At 33.5% G+C, this 27,785-nt stretch overlaps 2 protein-coding genes across 2 annotated transcripts; both read right to left on the reverse strand.

Moving 5' to 3' along the window:
* Window positions 1-9,939: 9,939 nt before the first annotated feature.
* Window positions 9,940-12,072, reverse strand: LOC139518647 (uncharacterized). The gene has a single exon (XM_071310123.1). It carries the CDS (start codon window positions 12,070-12,072, stop codon window positions 9,940-9,942), a length of 2,133 nt encoding a protein of 710 aa, XP_071166224.1.
* A 5,278-nt stretch (window positions 12,073-17,350) lies between these two features.
* Window positions 17,351-24,458, reverse strand: LOC139518847 (protein phosphatase 1 regulatory subunit 3B-like). Its single transcript, XM_071310468.1, has 3 exons — window positions 23,914-24,458; window positions 21,913-22,060; window positions 17,351-21,245 (listed from the first exon to the last, which is right to left on the reverse strand). Exons 2-3 carry the CDS (start codon window positions 21,941-21,943, stop codon window positions 20,236-20,238), a joined length of 1,041 nt encoding a protein of 346 aa, XP_071166569.1. The 5' UTR covers window positions 21,944-22,060; window positions 23,914-24,458; the 3' UTR covers window positions 17,351-20,235.
* Between the last annotated feature and the right edge of the window lie 3,327 nt (window positions 24,459-27,785).

Genomic DNA, 27,785 nt, shown 5'->3' on the forward strand with positions numbered 1-27,785 from the left:
ACGTCAATTATCACTGTACTAGTATACATATTTTTTAAGGGCCAGCTGAAGGACGCCTACGGGTGCGGGAGTTTCTCGCTACATTGAAGACCCATTGGTGGCCTTCGGCTGTTGTCTGCTCTATGGTCGGGTTGTTGTCGCTTTGACACATTCCCCATTTCCTTTCTCAATTTTATTTAATGATCTCCATTAATGATAGGAACATAGTTTTAAATTCATGTTTGATTAAAATTTCATAAGATATGTTTTTATTTATATATAATGGTGGTATGTATCCTTTCCATCATATCATCAGATATTCCGTCCAACAGAAAGATTAACTTAGAATGTGAGACAAAAGAAAATATATCATACGAGGTGTACATCAATGATAAGAAATGGTTGATAATGGGAATGTACAAACCCCCTTCAATATCGGGAAATACTTTCTCAGAATCTTTTTCAAAAAACTTGGATATATAAGATAATTGTAAAATATGATAATTATATTGTACTTGGTGATTTAAATTTTGACATGTTAATTTCTGGCAAATGTCAACCTCTACGTGATATCTGTGATATTTTTTATTTAGATCAATTAGTGAAAGACCCAACTTGTTTTTAAAAAAGATTGTAGACCATCTTTAGTTGACGTCATTTTGAAAAACTTGGATAAAATAACTGTAAAATATGATAATTATATTTACTTGGTGATTTAAATTTTGACATGGTAATTTCTGACAAATGTCAACCTTTACGTGATATCTGTGATATTTTTGATTTAGATCAATTAGTGAAAGACCCAACTTGTTTTAAAAAAGATTGTAGACCATCTTTAGTTGACGTCATTTTGACGAACAAAAAGTCATCCTGTTTTAAAACCTTAAATTTTCCAACTGGTATTAGTGACTGCCATAATTTTATTTCTACCACTGTAAAGGGTCAGTTGCCTGAATAGCAAAATGAAAAAAAAATGTATACAAGAGCTATACAAATTTTGATATTGATAAATTTAATAATGATATTGCTAAAATTAAAATTGAAATTGTAGATGGAGTAACAATTGCAGAACAGGTAAATGAGATCTACCAGACATATGAAAATAACTTTATTAACACACTAGACAAACATGCACCTTTGAAGTCAAGGTATCCCAGAAAAAGTCCTCTCCCATGTATGAATGGAGAATTAAGAAAAAGCCTTATACCGAAAACACATGCTATTTTCTCAATACACAAAAAAAAAAAGAAATAATCATACTTGGGAAAAATTCAGACAGCAAAGAAATTTGGTAAATAAGTTAAAAAAGAAATCTATGAAAATATATTTTTTAAAACGCTGTTCTGGAGGATCAAAAAGTGCTGATTTTTGGAAAACTGTCAAACCTTCATTTAAAAAGAATGCAAATCCCAAGGGCAAAAGACTATTTGATTTGAAGAAAACAAAATTATAAATAATTCAAAAGATGTATCAGATATTTTTAATAAATTTTTTGCTACTGTTGCTGAGAAGATAGGAAATGATGTTATATATGATCCATTAAACAATCATAGCATAAATGCCACACATGAACAAAATCACTTGAAAACAGATGCACATTTTAAATTTCAAAAGGTGACATCAGAAAAAGTGGAAAAAATCATCAATAAAGATAATGTCAAAAAAGCAACTGGAGCAGATGTGATACCAGCAAAAATAGTTAAAGCAAGTAAATCTGTCGTTGCACCTCAGCTGACCAGTCTTATAAATTTGACTGTGGACACGGGCATATTTCCAGACAAACTTAAAGAAGCCCAAGTTACACCCTTACATAAAAGCGACCCACTACTGAAATCAAATAACAGACCAGTCAGTGTGTTACCTATTTTTTCAAAATTTTACGAAAAGATATTTGAAATACAGTTATACGATTTCTTTGATTCCATTTTTGATCCATATCTATGTGCTTTCCGTAAAGGACATGGATGTCAGACTACGTTGCTCAGATTACTGGAAGACTGGCGTAAAGCTTTAGACAAAAACTTATATATAGCTGCAGTTCTTATGGATTTATCAAAAGCTTTTGACTGCTTACCTCATGAAATTTTACTAGATAAATTACTAGCATATGGTGTTTCTCCACATTCAGTATCTTTATTAAAATCATATCTTTTTGATAGAAAACAGCAAATTAAAGTAAACGGTGTTCTGAGTAGCTGGGCTGACATCCAAAAAGGGGTACCCCAAGGTTCTATATTAGGGCCCCTTTTATTTAATATCTTCATAAATGATATTTTCTATTTTGTTAAAAATAGTACATTATATAATTATACGGACGACAATACTCTGTCTTTTAGTAGTCCGGATTATGACCATCTCATATCCATATTAGAATCTGAGTCTCAAGTGCTCATTGATTGGTTTAAAGTCATAAGAAACCTCAAATCAAAAAAAGATAATGCATATGTTTTTTTATAACTCAATGGATAGTTTTCATTATAAAACTTATGTACATATACTTTTTTCTGAAGAAAATTCTTTAATTTATTCATATTTAGAAGAAGTTTACTTTATTTTAATTGCTTCCTTCCAGGAAGCAATTTCCCCGACATATTTTCCGTATGCAAAGTGACCACAGTGTGACCCATCTCGTAAAAATCCGGTGATCACAATAATGACAATACGCATGGATGTCCTTAAAATAAACTATTATCTGAATTTACATGTTAACACGTGCTCAATTTCCATGCTTTTTGTTGATTTTTTGTCGATTGTTGACAAACAGGTGACAATCGTTAAACTTCGGCTTCAAAACACGAACTTTAATTACGTGCCATATTTTCACAACAACACTGACCGATTGAAAAAAAAATTGACGATTATACGAAATTTACACGAAAAAAATGATAAATTCGTGCACAGAAGACTAAGTTTATGATAAAATTGAGAATGGAAATGGGGAATGTGCCAATGAGACAACAACCCGACCATTGAAAAAAAACAACAGCAGAAGGTCACCAACAGGTCTTCAATGTAGCGAGAAATTCCCGCACCCAGAGATGTTTGTATGCATTGGTTCAAGAATTGGAAGAACATTTTTTTTCACCGTTTCTTATGACTTTAAAGAAAATAAGATGCAGGCAAATCCTGATAAATTTCAAGTTATTTCTGTAGGGAAAAGAACCTTTGCAAAAAATTCATCTATACAAATTCAGCAAAATATTTGATCATATGAAGAAACAGTAAAGTTACTTGGAATTGATATTGATTACCAACTAAAATTTGATGCACATATAAGTAACTTGTGTAGAAAGGCATCACAACAGCTGAATGTTCTCAAGAGAATTGGATCATTTTTAAACAGATTGAATAAACTTACAATTTTTCATACTTTTATTTTGAGTAATTTTAATTTTTGCCCTTTGGCTTGGCATTTTTGTACAGAGAAAAATTCTAAAAAACTTGAAAAAATACAAGAGAGAGCATTAAGATTTGTATATGACGACTACTTATCATCCTTTGAAACTTTTCTTGAGAACGCAAAGGTTCCAACCCTACAAGTAAGACGCATCAGGACAATGGCACTTGAGACTTATAAAATTTTAAATAATTTGGCTCCTGTATGTTTACAAAATTTACTCCAAATTAAACACACTAAATATTCATTTAGATACAGTAATATTTTGGAAATACCACAGGTAAGAACTACCTCATATGGGAAAAAAAATCTTTTAGTTTTGCTGCTGCTTCTTTATGGAATAGCTTACCAGTCCATTTCAGGACTGTTTACAGCTTCTCACATTTTTAAAGTCTTGTTCAGTCCTGGAGTGGAAAAAAAATGTTTTTGCTCTACCTGTAGATAATTTGTTTTACAATATTTATGCTTTTTATGCGGCATTAACAGCTTGCATTGCAACTAAAATTTTGTTTTTTACATTTTAAATTTGAAAAATTTGAAATTTTCACTTTATAAATCATAAATTTAAAAAAAAATAATTTTTAAACTGCAAATTTTAAAAAAATTTAGTGCTTCATATATATGTTTTGGTATTTTGCAAGATACATGTATATGCTATTTGCTTAGAGTTAATTTTTGGTGCTGCTTTTTTATTATTTATTGCGTGCGGCATGCCTTGTTTTATTTGTTATTGCATATGTTTTTTTTTATATTCGGTGAAAAGCTCATTAGAGCATTTACGATCAATACTTTGAAAGGGCGCATATGGATGGAACCACCCATTAAACATTAATACTGGATCAAATCCTTTTCTATTCGATCCAGCATCATATTCAAAGTTGCTCTGAACAAGTGCTCACAAATGTGATTTCGTTAAGTTTGTTTCGATGTTTTGACTTTGTGGCATTTTTTAAAACACCATTTTCGCTGAAATATACGGAGAAAAAAAGGTTACCGCTTATTTTACATCATCAAAATGGAAGAAATTTATGTTTATACAACTAATCAATTTTAAAAATTGTAAACAAAACCAAAGTAAAACGGTTTTTAGTGCTTTCTAACAACTGGTTTGTACGAAAAGAGATCAATACTTCTTTAAAGTACCTTGGACTTAAAATAGTATTGAACAATGTCATGCTTTTCTCAGAATAATAATGAAGTCTGTATGCTGAATCTATTGGATGTATACTGGTTGATACTTAGTATGGGAGAACATAATGTATTTTTAAGTCTGCCAAACAAAGTTTGGAGACTTATTTTTTTTGCTCAGTTCTTATTATTTTTATTATTCTTCTTTTTCTTTTTCTTTTTCTTTTTCTGTTTCTTTTTCTTTTTCTTCCGCCACTTTAAAAAAATGAACTTGTCCGCAGCGTTTCTCCAAAACCACTTTTCAGATTTACTTAGGGTTTCATAAAGTGTTAGACTAATATGCCTAGGTGAGCCATCAATCGTTTGTTTGTGCATTGGGGTCTATTAAGGGATATGTTGGGGGGGGGGGGGGGGGGGTCGAAAGAAGGGAGGGGTTTACTATAAGAATAAGAATAAGAATATTTTATTATTCCAATCAAGGGCCCTTGATGGGCAGCATAACATGTACACATAGAACAATACATCATGATTTGTAACAGAAAAACATTTTTATATAATAAATGAAACAATAAAAAAGTTCAGATAGGTGTTATTATCTTCATTCTATAAAAATCAAATACATTTAGTTCCAGGCAGGATGAGAACCATAAAATCATTACAATTATCATTGTTATTACATACATGTACATTAATTAACATTTCGTCTAACATCTAGACATGTAATAATATAGCTCCCTAAATAGTTAAGTACAGACAAATTTTCATTAGTAAATAACCAAACAAATTTTGCCTCATTTGAAAGATGTATAAAATTAGGACTATAGAACCCTACGGGATTTTTTGAAAACTTGTCAACAGTCCATATCCCCACCCTTAAACCATATATTCTTGTATGGAACAATAAAACACATCCAATGAAATATAGGGAGTGTCCATGGGGGTTACTCCCACCCCGTTCAATCTGAGAATGTTCTATTATCTTGTAAACGGTCCAGATCCCCACCCCTAAACCATATATATTCCTGTAGGGGACAATAAAACAAATGAAATGAAATAAAAGGGAAGTCCCTAGGGGATCACCCACCCCTTCTTGTTTGAAAACTTTAAACAAATCAAATGAATATGGGAGCTTTGTTTGGGAGACTTCGTAACAGCATCCTGTTACAGTTACTTCTTGTTTATTAATTTTTTTAAAAGTTTTATTGATGTCGGAACAGGAGGTGCGAGCAGGATTGTTGCTCTTGCTTTCTTTTTTGTTGTTGCTTTCATTCTTTTTTCTTACCATTTGTGTAAAGAACTAAGTTCTTTTAAAAGCCAATAACTGACATATCCCGTCTTGACCCTGGGCAATATCTGACTATATCTTGTACCATTATACACACGTAAATCAGTGCCAGTTTTCCTTTTCGTCATACAGTAGTTCATAATTGATTAATTTTATTACAAGTAGTATTAATATTAAACTTACAAAAAATACATGTGTCGAAAATCTTTTATAAGTTCATTTATACTGTTCTTTTTTTTTCATTTCAAGTTCACTGTCAAGGACGGTGTTAAATAAAAACCCGAACATTGTGATAAAGTATTAATGTCTATTTTTGCAAACAGCCCTATAAACTTAAGAGAACCATGTTTTAAATCCTTTAAAATCTGTCTACGTTTACTTTAATAATGGCTATTTATATCGTAAAGGCCAAACCAATGGTAACTTGTCATTTGTACCCTTAGTTTTCAAAGTGCAAACGACAGCTCGTTTAGATAAACTACTGAATAAAATGATCTACCAGTAAAATTGAAACATTTTACAATTAAAGAGATGTGGAATAAACGACAATCACAGCTACCAAATGAGATACTAGTAAACACAATTAAGTTGGTTATGATGTGTTTATTTATGTCGTTGGGTTGTTGTCTCACTGATACTGATCACTATAACCCATATCTTTTTATTTGAATTTTAAAATAAAGTACAGTACATCTCGCAGTTCTATTGAGTTTCAAGACTTCCAGTCGGTCGAAACAGAAACAACAAATTCTGCCCAGCACGATGATAAACAGTTGTATAATAATATCAAATATAGTAGGTTAAAGGGGAAAGTACGTTGCAATGTTTTATTTGAAAGTAACAGATAGTAGTAGTTGAAAGATATCCAATTTTAATTTTACAATACCTTTATACAAGAAGATACGGTATGAGTGACAATGAGAAAATTCTCCATCCAAGTCAAAATTTGTACAAGTAAACCATTATAGGTCAATGTACGGACTTAACACGGAGCATTGGCCCAGGCCGAAGATCAAGCTATAAAAAGTCCCAAAATGACTAAGGTCAAACCTATTCAAACGGGAAAACCAACGGTCTAATCTATAAAAAAAAACGAGAAACGAGAAACACTTAATATGAACCGTATTAACAAACGACAACTACTGAACATCAGATTCCAGACTTAAGACAGTTGCAAACAAATGCAACGGGTTGAAACGTTTTAATAGGTACCAATCTGCACCCTTATCTGAAACCATAGTGTAACATCACAAAATAGAAAGAGTTTTGACGCACTATAAAATATCAATCGAAATGGCTTAGCTGAATCATAAGACATATAATTAACACAAGTGAACATACACTGAACGAGTAAATTGGATCTATGACACAATGTAAATACAAAATCAATAAAATAAGGGGTTATATGTTAAACAATTTCAGAAAAAAACCAACCACGACCTTTAACAAAATGCCGCCAAATATAATAATGTTCACAGGTAAATGAACATAAATTCTCGTAAGGTATTCAGTATAAATGACAACAAGACAGCAATCCAACAAAATACAGAGTAAAAGGACTGCTAGACATCAGCTCTTCTAATAATAAGGTATTGAACATTGTAGGATATACGTATGGATCTCTATGGTGTCTACGACAGTATTACAAACTCACGAAGTCGTCACCATCTGACTTTACTTTGCACGTCTACGTAAAAATGAATATTCTTTTTGAATTGTTTCACACATACATTAAGTCATACCGGATCCTGTATTAGCTTTTCCATACGATAATTTATATTGCTTATGGTTGAAGACCTAAGGTAGCATATAGTTGTTTACAACCTCTTCCTTGTGTTTCTATATGCAGAGGTGAAGTTAAAGCAATTCTGCTTTTAATTTTGTTTTTGTTTTTAAGTTTTTTTTTTAATACTTTCTTAGTAAACATATTGGAATGGTATGTGTACATCTATTCCTGGGAATAAACGAATGATCCGTCTGATACAATATCAATATTATTCCTCTGCTGCTATAGCAATGAGAAGGAAATAGAACTGGTTAACCAACGTGTTGTAAATGTCGAATTTGTTTACTATTCAAGGAGAATAAAGAAGGTATACACAAATAAACATGATCTTAATTAATCTTGATAAGGGTCTTTGTCTGGCTAATATCATTAAACCCACCTGTTTGTAGCTTAATACATACAATGTGTACGTGACCTCTGAGTGGTAGAATGTATTTTGCCATTGTTTCATCAGATTTGCTACCGTGTTTATGCCTTTAACATTCTGTTAGTTCTGTTATGTATGACTCTTCTGCTCTCTTGTTATCATGTTTGAATCTCCTCCTCTCTTATTATCATGCTTGACTCTCTTGATTGATTGTTATATCATGCCTGCCTCTCTTCTGCTCTCAGGTTATCGTGCCTGACTCTCTTCTACTCTCTGTATATTATGCCTGAATCTCCAGCTTTCTTGTTATCATGCCTGAATCTCCAGCTCTCTGGTTATCATGCCTGACTCTCCTGATGACTTGTTATCATGCCCGACTCTCTTCTGCTCTCTGGTTAGCTGGCCTGCATCTCCAACTCTCTGGTTATCATACCTGACTCTCTCATGAGGACTTGTTATCCTGTATGACTCTTCTGCTCTCTTGTTATCATGCCTCACTCTCTTCTTCTCTCTGGTTATCATGCCAAACTCTCCTATTGACTTGTCATCATGTACGACTCACTTGATGTCTGACTATTTATCATGCCTGATTCTTCTGCTCTCTGGTTATCATGTCTGACTTTCCCGATGACTTGTTATCATGCCTGATTCTTCTGATGATTCTTCTGATGACCATTTATTATGTCTGATTCTTCTGATGACCATTTATTATGTCTGATTCTTCTGCTTTCTGGTAATCATGCCCGACTCTCCTGGTGACTTGTCATCAAACATGACACTCATCGATGTCAGTTATCATGAGTGCCACTCATCGATATCTGGTATCATGTTATAAATCTCAGTGATCGATGTCATGTTATGTATCTCACTGAACGATGTTTGGTATCATGCTATGTATCTCCCTGATCGATGTTAGTTTTGATGTTATGTATCTCAATGATCGATGACTGGTATCACGTTATGTATCTCACTGACCGATGTCTGGTATCATGTTATGTATCTCACTAATCGATGGTTGGTATCATGTTATGTATCTCACTTATCGATGTCTGGTATCATGGGATGTTCTCACTGATCGCTGTTTGGTATCATGTTATGTATCTCACTGATCGATGTCGGGTATCACGTTATGTTTCTCACTGACCGATGTTTGGTATTGTAACGTGTAACCAGGCGTTTATATCTCAAACATCCGTTCCAGTAAATACTTGGATCCAAGTTGTCCACAAACAATACGGTAATGTTAAAAACTACAACTATCTAAATTATGCACATTGAACTAAAATATACACACTGACTCTTTGTCGAAATAAAGTTACAACAGACAAATATATATACAACTATAATACAACAGAACAGCCTGTCCTCAAGATGGGACGATGTGTCACTAAAAGACAGTATGGCTGGTACAGTCTGTCTGTATCAGACAGCGTGTGCTGGTACAGCCTGTCCTCCGAATGGGACAGTCTGTCACTTCCAGACAGTGCGGGCTGGTACAGCCTGTCCTCCGAGTGGGACAGTCTGCTATGTCAATCCTATCAACGTGTACATCCACCAGTACAAAGTGTCCTCTGAATATCAAGGCTCTTCCAGCACTTAATAATATTCGACATACGCTCTGTTGAAGGATGTCAGCTCATCGACAGCCAACTGACAGCCTCTAGTGCCGTTTCTCACTCTCTTATATACTCTTGGTCGATACTACTATTTCCTTGAAAGGGGTGTTCTCAATATGTTACCCTTATGGAGCATAGAGAGTCTCTTATGATCACCCCTATAACTTTCGACCCGGCCACTAATTTCCCCGCCAAACGTCTAAATCTGTGTAACTCTTTCTCGGGCGTAAACCATACATTGTTACACTAAGATTCTACTTGATTTATAACCATAACGACCAATAAACATTACATAACCCACGCCTCAATCTACATGCGTCCCGCATGATACATTTAAAATTACACAATTTAATTCAACAATATTTATACATAATCCGAAATTTACTTATTTACATTATCAGCCAAGTAAGTTGGTCTCTTACTATCGTGACGACCATTATCCTCTAATCTCCACGAGATACGTTTCCTTTTCATTGGGCGTTTTCTCTTATAACACTTAGCACAACTAGCAACATATGCCCTAACATCAGACTGTATACCAGGCCAATAGTAAGACTGACATATCTTCTCTCGAGTCTTATGCGTACCTAAGTGACCAGTATAGTCTGTGTCATGACAGTATTCTAATACTTGCTTGCGCTCCGACATAGGAATTACCGCTTGTAATTTCACAATATTCCGTTCCCGGTCAACGTGGCGTCTAACTACTACGTCATCATGGACCTCTAAACAACCAAACTGACTCCATAATGACCTTATAGAGTATCCTTTACCTGATACCTCACTGTACTGTGGCTTTTGATCCTCTGTCAGCCACCGCTTAACAAGTTTAAGGTCCGAGTCATTTGACTGTAACTCATTTAAAGTAAAGTTTTTACCCATGTCTGGCATCTGACTTGTAACTAGGTTTACCTGACTTTGTTCTCTCTTAAAACAATCACAGTCCGTTTTTGACTGTGTGTCTGATGTTAACCGACAAGATTTTCTACGGACATCAGTATTTCTAATTTTGGTACCTTGAACACATAGGGGGACCTTAACGTTATCGATGTGTAATACGGTAGCAGACACGTCAATCAGACACTTATTTTTTTTCTTCATGAAGTCTAAACCTAGAATACCATCGACTTGTAGGTCAGTTACAACGGCCTCTAATATAAACTTCTCTTTACCAAAATCAATTTTAAAACTACCTTTACCTCGATGACTTAGATACTTGTCACTGACGGACTTAATCTGTGAACTAGTTTCACTCAAATGTGGCCTACACAAGTCAGACATTAAATCATACACTCTTGAAGAGACCAAAGTGAGTGTAGCCCCAGTATCAACCACAAACGTGGCTGGTACATCTTGAATGTTCAACTCGACAAACATTCCTGCATCCGCTGATGCTGAAACAACAGCGTCTTTGTCATTATTTGGAGACGTAAGTTCATACTTTAGTGTTTTAACCGTACCTTCCGTAATAAAATCATTCTTATTTGTTCCCTTCGTACTTGGTATCTGAATATTATGGAGACAATCTCTCGCGAAATGTCCTATTTCTCCACAATTAAAACAAGGGCCACCCCTTTTCCTTTTACTGTGTGTGTTATCTATCTTCCCCCGTTGGAACTTTCTTTGGGACTTTAAATCTTTAATCTCATTTGTTATGGCCAGTAAATTATTCTCAATCGTCTGCATCCATATCGCCATTTGTCCCATAGAAACAGTCGTGTCAGGACTATCAGGTGTGTCTGTCCGTTCGTCACTAGTAGTCTGTCGTAAATGACCTATACTGTTCAGTGTTTTGCTCTCAGCCGTGTTATACGCTTCAAGCTCAACTGCCAACCGTATAGCATCGTTAAGACCTTTTGGACGGGACTGTTTAATTCTCAGTCTCATTTCGGAGTCTACTAGTGCATCTATAAACTGTTCTTTGGCGAGCGTGTCCCTTAATTCTAACGGAGCAGTCGGGTAGGCCAGATTAGACAGTCTTCGAACTGACTGACCTAACGCCGGCAAAGTCTCGCTTGCTTTTTGTCGACATTCCTTAAATTGTACACGATACAGTTCAGTTTGACAAGATGGAGCAAAGCGTTCCTCCAGTGCATATACTAGGTCTGAAAATATTTGTCTCTTTTCCTTTGGTAAATCCCCAAGGACTGCTTGAGCCTGTCCAATCAGTGACACGGCCAAGTACAAACCTTTTTGGTGTTCAGACCACTCATTTACTAGGGCACACATCTCATAATGTGATAAGTAATCCATCCATGGAGTAGTGCCATCATATTTTGATGGTTTGATTTTCACATCATTCGAACCAGAGCAAACAGTATGAACAGTACTTTGATTTTTCGTTAATTCCTGTTTATGATGGAAATATCGATCTTTACTTTCAACAACCTTCGGACGTACATTCTGATCTTTAGATGTAGATGATAGAAAACTTTGCCCATGTTGTATTGTGCTTTCACTAAGCGCCTGTATTTGCCTACTAATTTCAGCAATCTGATCGTCAATATTCGACATATTTATTGCAATACAGTGTAATCAAAATGAAACAATTTTTATTAAATAATACACTCGTGTTACAACTCAGCCGTGACTTGCAACTATGCCTCACGGTTGATTCACTTTAATCTTTTAAGTAAAGTAAACATTGATGTTAACTAACAAGAAATTAAATAACGATCAATCAATCAAATAGTATTTGATAGACAACTTGAATCCCACCGCTGCCACCAAATATGTAACGTGTAACCAGGCGTTTATATCTCAAACATCCGTTCCAGTAAATACTTGGATCCAAGTTGTCCACAAACAATACGGTAATGTTAAAAACTACAACTATCTAAATTATGCACATTGAACTAAAATATACACACTGACTCTTTGTCGAAATAAAGTTACAACAGACAAATATATATACAACTATAATACAACAGAACAGCCTGTCCTCAAGATGGGACGATGTGTCACTAAAAGACAGTATGGCTGGTACAGTCTGTCTGTATCAGACAGCGTGTGCTGGTACAGCCTGTCCTCCGAATGGGACAGTCTGTCACTTCCAGACAGTGCGGGCTGGTACAGCCTGTCCTCCGAGTGGGACAGTCTGCTATGTCAATCCTATCAACGTGTACATCCACCAGTACAAAGTGTCCTCTGAATATCAAGGCTCTTCCAGCACTTAATAATATTCGACATACGCTCTGTTGAAGGATGTCAGCTCATCGACAGCCAACTGACAGCCTCTAGAGCCGTTTCTCACTCTCTTATATACTCTTGGTCGATACTACTATTTCCTTGAAAGGGGTGTTCTCAATATGTTACCCTTATGGAGCATAGAGAGTCTCTTATGATCACCCCTATAACTTTCGACCCGGCCACTAATTTCCCCGCCAAACGTCTAAATCTGTGTAACTCTTTCTCGGGCGTAAACCATACATTGTTACACTAAGATTCTACTTGATGTATAACCATAACGACCAATAAACATTACAGTATCATTTCATGTATGCCACTGATCGATGTTTGGTATCATTTTATGTTTCTCACTGACCTATGTCGGGTATCATGTTATGTATCTCATTAATCAATGTTTGGTATCATGTTATGTATCTCACTGATCGATGGTTGGTATCATGTTATATATCTCACTGATCGATGTTTGGTATCATGTGATGTTTCTCACTGATCGATGTTTGGTATCATGTTATGTATCTCACTGATCGATGTCGGGTATCACGTTATGTTTCTCACTGATCGATGTACTGGTATCACGTTATGTATCTCACTGACCGATGTCTGGTATCATGTAATGTATCTCACTGATCGATGGTTGGTATCATGTTATATTAATACAGGGCAATTACAGAAAAACGGGGTCATTACAGAAAAACAGGGCCATTACAGAAAAAAACAAGGCCATTACAGAAAAACAGGGCCATTACAGAAAATATGTAATTTTTAATAAACAGTCATTTTAGGGAATAATTCACTTACTAGTAGTTGATTATTAACAATTTATATTAATTGTAACTGCCCCCAACCTTTCCTCACTGATAAAGTTTTCTATGTTGTATTTTGTATACTGTTGTTGGTCTTTTGGTCGTTTGTCCTTTTTGTCAGTTTATGCAGGATCTGTTTACCCACCCAGAGCACTTGCGATCAGCCCTTAGTGAAGTTCGTGCTGCTCAGACAATAGTTTTCTATGTTGTATTTTGTATACTGTTGCCACTGGTCTTTTGGTCGTGTAGCGCAGACAATAGTTTTCTATGTTATATTTTGTATACTTTTGCCACTGGTCTTTTGGTCGTGTAGCGCAGACAATAGTTTTCTATGTTGTATTTTGTAAACTGTTGCCACTGGTCTTTTGGTCGTGTTGCGCAGATAATAGTTTTCTATGTTGTATTTTGTATACTGTTGCCACTGGTCTTTTGGTCGTGTTGCGCAGACAATAGTTTTCTATGTTATATTTTGTATACTGTTGCCACTGGTCTTTTGGTCGTGTAGCGCAGACAATAGTTTTCTATGTTTTATATCAAAGTCATGATACAAGCACCCGGCCAGCAGAAATTTGTTCAGAAAACACTTCAGATGGTGTTGATCTCTGTTTATGTTCCTTTTAATCATATGGCTCATTCAGTATTGATACATCCTTATAGTTTTTAGAGTCTTTGGTGTATGTAAATTAATAAAAAAAACACTTCAGGCATATTAAATTTACAAAGTGTTATTTTCATTTTTAATGGTAAGTTAAAATAACCATTATGCATTATTTAGATGAGATATATATTCAGTCGATAAATGAATGTACTCTGGGTAAATTGATTCGTAGAGAGAGAGGTTACTGAACTATGGTTACTGACCCTAGAATAGGTCACAACAGTCATTGGACTAGATGCCAATGAGAAATGTCAGGGTCAGTTGAGTAACGGATAACATATTGTATTGTATAATTTTTTATTATAGATTGCAAATAACGACCCATAAGGTCAACTAAAGACCAAGGACCAGCATTTTGTGTATTTATTGAGAGTGAAAAAAAATCAAGGATCTTTATAGAACAAAAAAAATCTTGAAATATTGCAATAAAAGTAAATTAGAGACAATCTGAGTAATCGTGTTTCTCTGTTTTTTTAGGTCAGTCGGAGACAGGTTTTTGACGCGTATTTAGCTAACGAAGGATCAAGGACTTTTAGTAATTAAGATGTTGTCAAATTAGTTGCTGGTCGCGAACCGGTGACAGTATTGTGGTAAATAAGAAATAAAAAAGGAGGATTTTGGTAGCTCCTACTAAATCAACTACATATATGACTTAAAATATTAAGCTGGTAAACTTTAAAATGATTTCTAAAATGTAGTCGAGGTGCATTTGTTGACCTGTTTCATTTCAATTACGATAGTGTCTCCAATCAAAGATCATCAAAAAAGGGTAGCCCTCTACGCCAAAGAAATGACTGCAAGATCTTGTATAGATTCATTTTATTCGTCGCACTTAAACATATGTAGACTTAGAAATAAAAGGCAATGGTCAGTCAGATTTAGGGAGCATGGTGCCCGGGACCCCTTTTTGTGGAAACAAATTGGTTGATTATTTAGGGAATCACTGAAGTGTGACTGGAGCGGGCCCCTCTTATAGACAGTCAGTGGGCCCCACTTATGAAATTTTTTGGATCCACCACTGTTGCTTCTTTGGCGGGACCGGCAAAACAGAAAATATGCTACTTTGCCGCCTCTGATTAAAATATCTTAATTCAAGCAGGCAAACTAGCATATTTATATAGAAATAGCTACTTTACAACTAGCACCGGTAATAAGTGAAATTGTTTAAGTTATTCTAATCATAGCGGGCAAAATAGCATATCTTTTATTTTACCACTGCCAAAATAAAATCACTATGTCCATATAATGATTCTAGCTACGAAAACGAATGTAATTGGTAATCAGGGGCGGATTTTTTTATGGGGGGAGGGGTGTGGTGGGCAGGCCCCCTTTTCAAGAAAAAACATTTGGCTGATTATAAAGGAAATCACTGAAGCATGACTGAAGCTGGTTCTCTCCTAGGCAGTCACTGCCCCCTCCCCTTTTCTGGATCCGCCACTGGTAATTACCGAATTTAGAACTTTCTCATCAGAAAGTGCAACATAAATTCTGACAATATACATGACTTGTATAAAAAAGTGAAAATTTTAGAAAAAAATATGATTGTTTGCAATTACGGCAGTAAACATGATGAAAGCATATATCAAGGAAGACGTGTGTCAAATACAAATGAAGTACTAGTTGTCAAAACACTCAGATTTCAACAACAGCAAGTCCCCAAAAAAGGATAGGCCACCAAACTTTGGTATCTTATCAAAATTGCTAGGAAAGTCCTCAATAAACCTTTTAAATAGTTTTTCAAGTTAATACTTTTGTCAAAATATGGTTGTCGTATCCTTTTGGTCTGGCTTTTTCAAAGATAAGCACAGCATATAATGTCATCTATACTCCTGTATGCTTTTTGTTCTTTTTTGAATAATGTTACAACAAGGATTTGTATACAAATCCTTGGTTACAATGAGTAATTTGACTGTCGTTCAAGTGAGAGGTTTAGCTAGATATAAAACCAGGTTCAATTCACCATTTTCTACATAAGAACATGTCTGTACCAATTCAGGAATATGGCAGTTGTGTTTGAGCTTTGGGTTTTGCCATATGATTGGGGACTTTCCATTTTGTATTTTCCTCGGAGTTCAGTATTTGTGATTTTTAATTCTTATGAGTACAATATTAGTATTTGAAGCATCCAAGATCTCCAAGTATATCTAGTTGTGTGTACAATGTACTGTAAATTCAGAAATTATTGCGTGCATTTATTATTGCGATTTTGTCATTTTACACTTGTATGCGATTTTAATTTTTACGATTTTGAGAAAAGTCATGCTTAATTCAGTTAAAATATTACAAAATGCGAGTTTTAATTAATGCGTTTACAACTCCGTCGCATTATTCGCAATAATAAAAACCTCGCAATAATTTCTGAATTTACAGTAAATTGATTTACATTGACAATACATGGTCATGATGATATTCTTGATTTTGTGGTATTTGAATGCTCCTTATTTCATAATCATGGTTAATCAAGATGTATGTGTAGTCTTAAATGTTGACTTTTGTACACCTTTGTATCACTATTTTAGTTATTTGTACTTGGTCAGGAAAGTTTTCGTTTACTATACTGTGTGAACTGTCAACTTTGTGTGAACTGTCAACTTCAAAAACTTATTTTGTTGTTGTTCTTCTCACATTTTTATTTGCTAGCATGCTTGTTTGAATTTTGTGTTGTATATCTGATGAATTGTCTGTTTGTGTTGCTCACTCAGTTATGCATCACTCAGTTTTGTCTGCAGAACAAAACTATCAACGTTCATACAAGTGGTAAGTTTAGCTAGCTATTAAACCAGGTTTAACCAATCATTTACTTAAAAAATGCCTGTAATAAGTCAGGAACATGGTTTCCATTGATTGATCAAGTCAAGTGTTTGAATTTGTAATGTTTAATTGTATGACCTTGAAAGCAATTATCTCTAAATCAGTGGAGAATCTGTTTCAATGCAATCCAATGCAATAATCAGGACTTGTCATCAAGAAACTTGCTTATTTCGGTCGATTTCAATAAATTTGACCTTGACCTTTGAAACAAGAAAATCCAAACCCATGTAAGATTTTAGAGTAAATTCCATTCAGCAATAACCAATCAGATGACTATATTGTATTGTTTCTGCCTGTTTAGAACTTGGTCAGGCAATAACAAACAAATAAATACATTGTAACAACTTTTAATGTAAAATGCAATAACAGATCTTGATAGATTGTTCACACTTTTCAACAACTTTTATACAGCACACAGCTCCCATTAATATTGCAGTGGTAATTCAAAGTATATAGAAGAAATATATAAGTATATATATAAGCATAAAATGATTTTAGCTACAAAAATGTATCACATTTTTAAAAATTTCTCTAGGAGAAACACGTTGAAATTGCAAAATGTAAATGGTTTATTTACAAATGAATAAATAAGAACCTAATTAGAGGCACAACGAAACATCTCCTAAAAGCACATTATAACAATAGGTGTACATGCATGTATTTCATTACTTCTAAAAAAAAACCCAAATTTTTGGTAGGAAAATGACCTTGCAGCACTTACATGTCACAATATTTAATTTGGCTTCTGGCGGTTCATATGTTAAGATAATGCATGAAGCCAATTATGAGGTAGTAAGATTTCAGTACGGAACGATCAGGGGTTTTCCAAATCTCTGCATGAGTGCAAGAAACATTAACAAGGCTAAGAGATGCTACATGTACACATTAGTTTCACAAAATTCAACTTTATCAATAAATAAATTAAAACATAACTTAGTATATCTGGCACACACACAACACATATTCACAGACTGTGACACAAACATTCACTTTTACTTTTTTGCAAGTTATGTTTCACAAATAACTTTTGTACAAAAATATACAAAAAAATATATTCCTTCATTAAAATGCCCTTATCATAAGGCTTATGTAGACTTGTCCATATAAGCTTTTTACTGTACATGGTTTATGAAATCTGGCAATATGACATGTACATATGTATGAGTAAAATGATATGAACACATGTGCACTTTTACCAACCTGACAAACAAAACAAGCTCTTGTAAATCAATACAAGTCACTGAAATATATATAGTTTAATATAAAATATTTCAAGAGTTGTTTGCCCACAATACCCGTTTCTTAATGATAATGAAACTGAAAAAATGAAGGTACAGGAATGAATAGGCTTCAAATACTGGCACTGAAAATCTGGCAAATACAATTGTAGTGAAAACATTGAATTTTTTTCTCAAAACTACATGTAATCAAGTTTGATATATATATGAATATATACTGGTATATATTGTTATATTTGTACATTGTATATCTATTTAATAGATGGAACCACATGTACATGTTTTGAATTACTGTAGTCCATTTAACCTCAGGACTTGCAAGCTACACATATATAATTATACAACAGGAACTACGAAATGTACATTAACATTCATGATGATAAAAGCATTTCAACATGTACATCATGTACATAGAGCCACTTGTAAAATGCTTTATATTTCTCATGTATGTTAACATAATACATGTACATGTATATATACTACATGTACATTCACATTATACATCTACATGTAAAAATGTACAATGTATATCCAAAATAGGTGATTTCAACCTGTAAATACTACTAAATAGACCCACTTGTATAATGCCCTATGTAATTTCATTGGAGGTATGTAATGTACATGTACATGTACAGTTACTAATTGGTGGTTAAGATAAAATGACTTGACCAGTGACACACATTTACATGTATAGACTATAGTACAATATTTTGTTAATCTTTTAAGAGAATCTTAATTGATTTCAATGTACATGTACATATGCAGTACTGTACAATATACATTTTTGTGTATCTGTTCCACAATGGACTTAGCATGTAGATGAACAATTTAACTTGAAATTTGTATGGAAATAAAGAGGTACATGTAACTGTAATTGATTCTTTCAACAGTTCAAGTTGGAAAAAGTAGTTTAAAATTTACAAACATTTAATAAAATTAATTTTTATTTTCACAATGTTTGTCATACATAATTTATATTTTGTTTGTTAACCATCTCAAGGACACTGTTTGGCAGCTAATACATTGTTACAAAGTTGTTTTTTAAACTTCAATCTGATGTAAAGGACACTTAATATCAAGGACAGAAAAATCAATAAGCATGATTCATTCTATGTACATTATACTTCTAACCTTCCAGTATATCATATGGAAGCCAAAAAACCAGCTTTATTGATGTACAAAAGTGAAGGTGTATTGGTTTGTTTGGAAGACATCCAACTGTGGTCACCACTGGTCAACAACATGTACATGTATATATGGCAGTTATAACTTTGGGATTGCCAAATCAATGACTGCTAACACACACATTGAGATCTTTTTAATAAATAACTTTAAATGACTTTATATTTCACAAAAATCAATTAAAATTCAATTTGCTATATATGAACTGTAGCAAAGCAATATGCAAGAGTTAGCAATCAAATTAAGAATATACAATATACATCATTTAGTCCTGAAGATAATGTAAAGGGGTTTACTTACGAAACAGTATAATAATTAATAATGCATAATTGTAGCACAGATAATCTCAATATCTGCTTTTTAATACACATTTGTTAAAATGAAACTTGATGAAGGAACATGATGTATTATGCAAAGTTACATAAATTATGGCACTTTAATACTACAAGTACATGAGAACAAACATTTTGTATGCATGTAAGAAATGAGAACAGAATTCAACTTTACTACTTTGGATTTGTAATATCACAAGCTGAAGAGCATGAAAATGTAAAAAAATACATGTTTATGTAATTTTGGATAATAGATTTAAACCATGAGCAAATTACGGAATTCAAATACTTAATATGATTAAAGCTTTATCCATTCATTATCTAAAAAAAACAACCAAATATCTTCTGATATGATACATATGTACTGCTGACTGCTGTACAGTATTCAGATTTTCTTTTCTTTGGAAAAATGTAAATTTTTCTTTAATTTGTCTTATATATATAATCTCTATACACAAATAACTTCACCAGTATGGTATTGTTGTATCAACCTTGTTCCATGCAGCGTATTCAGTCCATGAGTCAACGTTCGTTAAAGGTTTATCCTCTATTATTTGCCCATCTGGCAAAAAACTGCTTTCAGAGCAAATTGTTATTTTATAGTTTTCTCCTTTTCTGTTATCCCAATACTGTTGCGAACTTGCCTCGAAACATACAGCAAATTCAACAACTGAATTTCTATCCAAGTCTGTGGGAACATCAAACTCAAACGAAAATGTGTCAATATTATTTGAAGTTGAAGGCTGACCTGGGAGGAAAATACCTTCAAAGTCTAAATAATTCTCCCATGAATTAAATGTTACTCGTACAAACACTCTCTTTTCAAATGATATGTTTTTAACTTTTATTGTTCCCAGCACTTTGTAATCTCTAATAATTACATTTTCAAGTGACACACAGTTCTGTTCTAAAAGATCTCTAAATGCCAAGTAATCTGATGCTGGCTGAGGGAAGTTTATGACTAGAGGAGGCTGGTCTGAGACACCAGCTGTAGCACCTTGACGCACTGCTGCTAAAACCTCTTCCTTTATTTTGGGAGGAACATCTGAAGGTTCAGTCATTATTTTAACACAAGCAAGTGCCATTCCTCGATGATCTGCAAACGACACTTTCTTTTTTGACTTGCCTGGAGAAGTTGGTGGTGTCGGTGAGCATGAACCTGTAGAAGTTGATTCTTCTTCTCCAAAACTGTTTATATTTGTAATAATAGGTTTTAATTCTGGACGATTTTTCTTTTGATTATTTGATTCAGATTTCCGTTGCTTCAGAGCACATAAAGAGGATGCAATTGCTTCATCCTTGTATACATATCCATTTAAGCTCAGCCTAGTATTGTCCAAGTGCTGAGAAAAGTTTAAGAATTCAAACGATGATGCAGGTGGACTAGAGGCCAATAAATACGATGTGAAATCAACAGGCATTGTTCCGAATTTAGCAAACGGAATCTGTGACTCCGACCTCAACATGGAGACACCTGTAATTAGAAAATGTGAATTATGCAATATCAAATATGTTAAAACTTGAACATGTTGAATAATTTACTGTACATTAACAAAATTATGTATTTCACTGGCTTTGTAAATTGTAATTGCAGAAACTATTTTTTTTTCAAAATGTACATGATGTAATGCTTTCAGTGATAAACCAACAGATGCATGTACATGTATGAAATATACTTCTACATGTATATAGTGGGATCATCTATACCATGAGTTGTTTGGGTTTTTTGTCTTTGTATCAATATCTTTTCTCTCTACTAATAAACTTCGTTATTTGGTAACACGGTCATGATTGATCTAGTCTATTGTACATGTGCTGTCAAATTTTAGATAATCCCTGTTATCCTTTGTACATGTTGTATGCATTATTTTTTAAAATAGAAATTAACATTGCATAAAATTCATATAATATAATAATCTGAATAGGTCTCTCTCAAATTGTTGATCACCACAGACAAAAATATTTTATAATAAAAATTCATTTTTTTGTAATTGATTTTCCACTGTGTACACTGTAGAAGTACATGTACATGTAGCATGCTGTATTGAACTGCTCACAGTACTGTGACTCAAGCCCACATATTTATCAGCTGTTTAACAGATGTTACAAATGTATATATCTGTAAATTATTATGTTCTTACCTTGTTTGGCCTTGCTTATGAAATCAAACATAAACTCTTATTTATGGTTATTATTTCCGTCCTGCTCTTCTGTTGTATCTAGACGGCATATATTTTATGCAATATACAATACCAATCCTTTTTTTATAATCTGATGCTAACACAAATCCTGTAATACAAAATATTCAATATTGAAATAGACAGCTCAGCTGATGTGAAATAAATACACTCAATGTACATATAATATTCCCAAGTGTTTTGAAATATGTTATAACTACCAATGAAGCGCTTCTTTGAATATCAATATCAATTTCATTTTTTTGCAGCTACAATCTAAAACTCTTAGCTGACAATTTGTGTAATGACGTAAGAGCTCTTTATATAAAGCTCCAAGAAATCAAATCAATAATGCCTACACAGCTATAAAATCTATGCATTCCCTGAAGAACATTTTAATATTTGTACATAGTAGCATTTTCTTTTTTTCTTTCAGTGTTTTATGGATTTACAAATGTAAGCACTGGTTGGTAATTCCTTGCAAAGATTTTGCATTGTATAAAAAAATAAATCAACTTCGTACTTTATTTGGCCTTTTACACTTTTTGGGATTCGAGCGTCATTGATGAGTCTTTTGTAGACGCGCGTCTGGCGTATGTACAAAATTTAGTCCTGGTATCTATGATGAGTTTATTTTAACATTGTACATAAAAATGACAATGGACTATATAGTCATGATAGTACTATAATTTTAGAGGAAATTCTAATCCGAAGAAATCAATTCCATAAATTTTAATGTTCCTTGACATTTTTCACACAATGTCACAGTTACATTTGTAACTGATGCAGTTTTTATATCATTTGTAGATTATGATTTGAATATACCTTGGTACTAAATGTAGCTACATATACATGTATATTGTAAAAAAGAATTTACTCCTTTTCTTAGAACACCTAGTATGTACATGCATACATGTATGTACTAAGTGCTATGTCAAAACATGTTTATTTTTAAAATTTCACCACTTTCTTAACAATAACAGGATGTAGTACAAATTCAAGTTTGTTAAATATATACCTTTAGAAAATTATGGTGAAAATCTGCAAGATACATTTTGATAATATATTGTCTTACAAAAATGAACTTATTATTATTTCATCAGTCACCACTTGTATATAAAACATGATAATTGTAAACATGCATGTTTTTTTTTAAGTAATCATGATTACACTTGAATCTTGCTTTGTAATCGATTACATGTGCATTAGTTTAAACATATTTTATTGTAAAAAAAAAAGAGACAAATGGATTAGACACAAGTTTTTCAACTTACATTGTAGTAACGTCTTCTCCATTACCATTACTTATAAGAAAATGCTTGATTACTGTACTTATAAGAAAATGCTTGATTACTGTACTTATAAGAAAATGCTTGATTACTGTACTTATAAGAAAATGCTTGATTACTGATTATGTGACTGCAAAATGTAATCAATACAGATGATTACAAATACCCCATGTCTGATGCATGCTTTAAATGCATGGTTATTTTAAGCTTGTAAAGGGTACAGTTACATAAATGTGTAAATTTTAAATATGCAATACCTGTTATTTCAGATTAACTGTACATGTCCTTTTTGTATTTTTGTTTCGAATTTTTTTGGTGATACATGCATGTTTCACCTATTGATTTCATGTTACTTTCCTTTTTAATAGGCCACTGATTGAAATTATGAAGAGGGGATGTAAAATAAACCTGTCCCAAGTCATTGACATCTATATTTAATTAAGGTTTCTTTATTTTGAGAAGTTGGTGTCAATTGCAGACCTGTGATAGTTATTGAGAGAAGCTCTGCTGTGATAGTCGACTTTGGTAAATTTCAAACACTTATTGATAGGATTTCAAAATAATTTCTGTGCTTGAACAGGAACTCACGCTTGCGACTAATCTACTGTACACTACACAATCTATTAAAACAATTTAACTTTCTCTGAAACATTTAAGATTTCTATCATTTACTTACTGTATCAAATGAAAGAGAAAATCCCAACTGCTCATATTCATTCCTGTACCTTCTTACACGTTTTTTCGAACTGACAGTTCATTTTTATTTCAGTCGACCTTCACCATGAATTTTCATTCAACAAAGTTCACGTGCCCAGATCTCAGACAACCAATCAAATCAGCTATACCAGGTAATAGCCAATCAAATTCCAGTAAAATAACCTGATCTGATCATCATAGTGGTGATAGTGTGCCTGAGATTTGCTGATCAGCTGTGTATTTTCAGCTATCCACATAATGTCAACAGACACAATGCAGCGAACAGTACAATCCTATAGTATAATATTTCATCTAGATTACATCAGATAAAATAAACTTCATAACAAAATTTGTTTCCATTTCTGAAGTAGGCGCACGTTAAAAACTTGTGTTAATACAAAGTTGGAAAGTCCCTAACAGTAACAGTAAAGTGTATATATAGCACTGACCCAGTAGTTGGATCGGTAGATTTTTCACCTGACTTTATAGGACGTGAGCGTTTCTCTTATGATGTTTAGAAAAGCCTTGAGCCATACACATGCATCATTTCGGCCACATTTTCTCTTGACACAACTTAACATTTTCAACATTCAAAAGCATGCAGGTACTTGGGAACAGGACAATTTTTTTAAACACTCCCCCTTTTTCTTCTTCAAAAATCCATTTTTTAATTGGTTTTCTATTTTACTTTTAATTTATATTTTCGAGGCGGGCCAAACAAAAAATGTCCCAAAAACCTTACCTATTTTCTAAACTATCAGAAACAAATACAATTAGGCTAACTTATTTTTTAAAAGAAAAATGAATATTTGATCTGAAATCATCCTAATAAGAAAAGTTAGATCGATCATAAGTTTTGCAAGGAGATTATGTGACCCAAATTTTATTAAACTGTAAATAGCGCAATTTTTTTTTAATTTTGATAAACATGCAGCAAACAATGACGCTTTTTCCTCTATTCATGAACATTTGATAAATATAGAGTTATTTCGGAATAAAAATTTCATAATTTTTAAAGGGATAGTAGCTACGATACTTATAAAATACAGAAATTACCGATTATTTAACAAAAAACAATTTGTGTTTATCTTTTAAAACAAAAAAGTTATGTCTTTCTTTCGAAAAAGAAAATACAGACACAAATCTGAATTTTGAGCAAATATACAAAATTTCGACCTCATTTTACTCAAAAAGTAGCACATGAAGGTATATTTTTTATTACATATTTGATTTAATCAGGTAAAAAATAGCCTATATGCAAATTTTCAGCAACTTGTAAATACAGGTTCAAAACTGTATCGTATGCCCTTAAGGGCCCCTGACGGGACACAATAACAACAACACACAATACATTCTGATTCTTAACATATAATGAAGATAAAATTAAAATTTCAATTCACACGAAGAGAATATAATATCATAGAATATATATCAAATAAAATGTCACATCATAAAACAATTGTTATTGTTATTATTTAGAAGTTATTTTAGTTGTCTCAAAGTTTCATATCTTTGACTATTTTTTTCTGCCATGCCAGAGTGCCAGCAAAAATAGTTTAATAATTTATTTATTCACCATATTAAATTGAGAATGGAAATAGTTTGCTAACAGATGTCCACCTTATAAAAACCCTTGGCAATGGTATTGTCTTTTTTTCTTCGACCGGATGATTTTCCTTGCTATCATTTCCCTGGTACTCACCCTAAGGAACATTTAGTTAAAGTTTGAAGGTATTTGGCCCAGTAGTTTCAGAGGAGAAGACTTTTGAAATAGTTTACGACGACAGATGACGACGGACGCCAAGTGATGACATAAGCTCACATGAGGCCCTTCGGGCCCCGGTGAGCTAAAAACCATGCTCACCAACTTGTAAAACCGATATCTATTCAGTGTTATCTGCTGGGGACTATCACGTATTTTCAGATGAGAACAGCAGCAAAATCGCTGTTACTTTGCTTTAAGTGTATTTTGCTGTGCATGTATTTGCCAGTATTTTGTTTTATGGATGGATACCCATATTTTTTGTTTTTCTATCAACTATTGGGCACAGGTTTTAAATCGATTAGCCATTTTTCCATGCATACGATAGGGCAAAATTGAGATAATTTAAGGTAAAAAAAAATTAGCATGGCCAATACTTGCAACAACAAAAAGTAACTATAGAAATATCATTACACTTATGAGCAGCTAATATGGCTTACCTTCGACAATTGGCCATGCCGATCATAAAGCAGAACAGATATAAATCGAGTCAATGTCCTAATCACACATATTATGAGCAGGTGATATATCTTACCTCGCGGGCAATGACCACAAAAATCGCTAAACAGAAAAGAATTCAAATTGAGTCGATGTCATATGCAAACCGGCATTCTGAGTTTAATTAAGTCCAGTATAAAGCCGGCTTAGTGGTAAGTGGGGATTTCTTGATTAACCCGGTTATGTCGTATGGATAAAAATGAAACTTATCCTTCAAATGAGGATGTGTCTCTGTATATCCGCAGCCTGACGCAAAAGGATTTCTAACAAACAGGTTTTAAATACAAATTGTATATCGTGGTAAAGACGAGGTATACTTATCAGATTCTCGGAAATTTTACCAGCTTTTGAAGAATTGGGGTATGCCGCATTAAAAGAGAAATTTCGGAGTTAATATATGTGCTTCGTTAAGCGCCTGAGGTATAGTTTGAAAGCTGCACACTCACGCTCAAGCGTCAAGTGAATACCTGGGACTAGTCCCAGTGAATACACAGCATAGTTATGAAATGCAATGACTATAGTAGCTGCATGGGCTTTACTTTATATATAGGTTTCCGAAAAAAATTACCAAGCATAAAATGTGTCCACTCAAGTCAGCGTGCAACATAGGTCATATTAATTGCATACACTCAGCTCCATAAATAGATACAAGGAATTATCCAACTATACTATACCCCCACTACCCCTTTATTTATAGTCTTTAGTATTGTTTGCTATTGGTATATTATTGCCTTTGGATGCAGCTATAACATCATCACAACCACATCTTCTTTGTTTATGCACACATAGAAAGCATTGTTCGGATAGAATAGAATGAAGGTGTAACCATTTATTGACTCGTGCTTCATATCACGTAGATTGGACAATCACGTCAACCTCATTACCACGCTTCATTGATTTATTTAAAACTACTTTATGTTTTATTCAGAATCCCATCTTTACCAAATGATAAAGCGGATATAAGGTTTGACACGTCTTCCTCAATTTATACGCCAGCCCACTGAAAAAGTGTTTCCTCTTTGTAAATTCAACTGTGCCTAACATCATGCGGTGAAACTATCTATATCTTAAAAAAAACCCACTCCAACAAAAAAATCGCTAAGAATGACCTTTTTAGGTGGTGGGGTGGGAAGGGGGAGGGCGTTGTAAATGAATTTATGCAATTTCCTGGGCTGGTAAGAACTGAAAATAAATTATTTTGTCAAAGACGTGATGACCGTTAAAATTCTGCAAAATTACATGTAGTGTTAAAAAATAAATAAGCGAATTTAGCTACTGCATGACTGGTGATATGAATATTCCGTCCACGAAAAATCCAATGCCTCCCCAGGCAGACTTTTATCAGTTATATTAAATAAAAAGTTAGAAAGGAAAATCCATTATCCTTGAGAGATCATATATATTATAAAACTAAAGAAGTATTTCTCTTTTTTGTAATTAATTTTATCATCTGTAATAATGTTTGTGATGCCTGCCCTATATACATATTGTATTTTTAAAAAATGTGTTCCGCCTTCGATGACCTTTTATTACAGAACGTGACTTGAAGTAAACATCATGACCTTGATTATTATTGACCCGAGTCTGTAGTT

Source organism: Mytilus edulis, chromosome 4 (assembly GCF_963676685.1).
Source record: "Mytilus edulis chromosome 4, xbMytEdul2.2, whole genome shotgun sequence".
Lineage (NCBI taxonomy): Eukaryota > Metazoa > Mollusca > Bivalvia > Mytilida > Mytilidae > Mytilus > Mytilus edulis.

Coding starts and splice junctions, on each gene's coding strand:
- LOC139518647 (XM_071310123.1), bottom strand. CDS start 12,072: ATGTCGAATATTGACGATCAGATTGCTGAAATTAGTAGGCAAATACAG.
- LOC139518847 (XM_071310468.1), bottom strand. CDS start 21,943: ATGTTTGATTTCATAAGCAAGGCCAAACAAG. Junction 21,246..21,912: donor CATAAGCAAGGCCAAACAAG/GTAAGAACATAA, acceptor TTCTAATTACAG/GTGTCTCCATGTTGAGGTCG.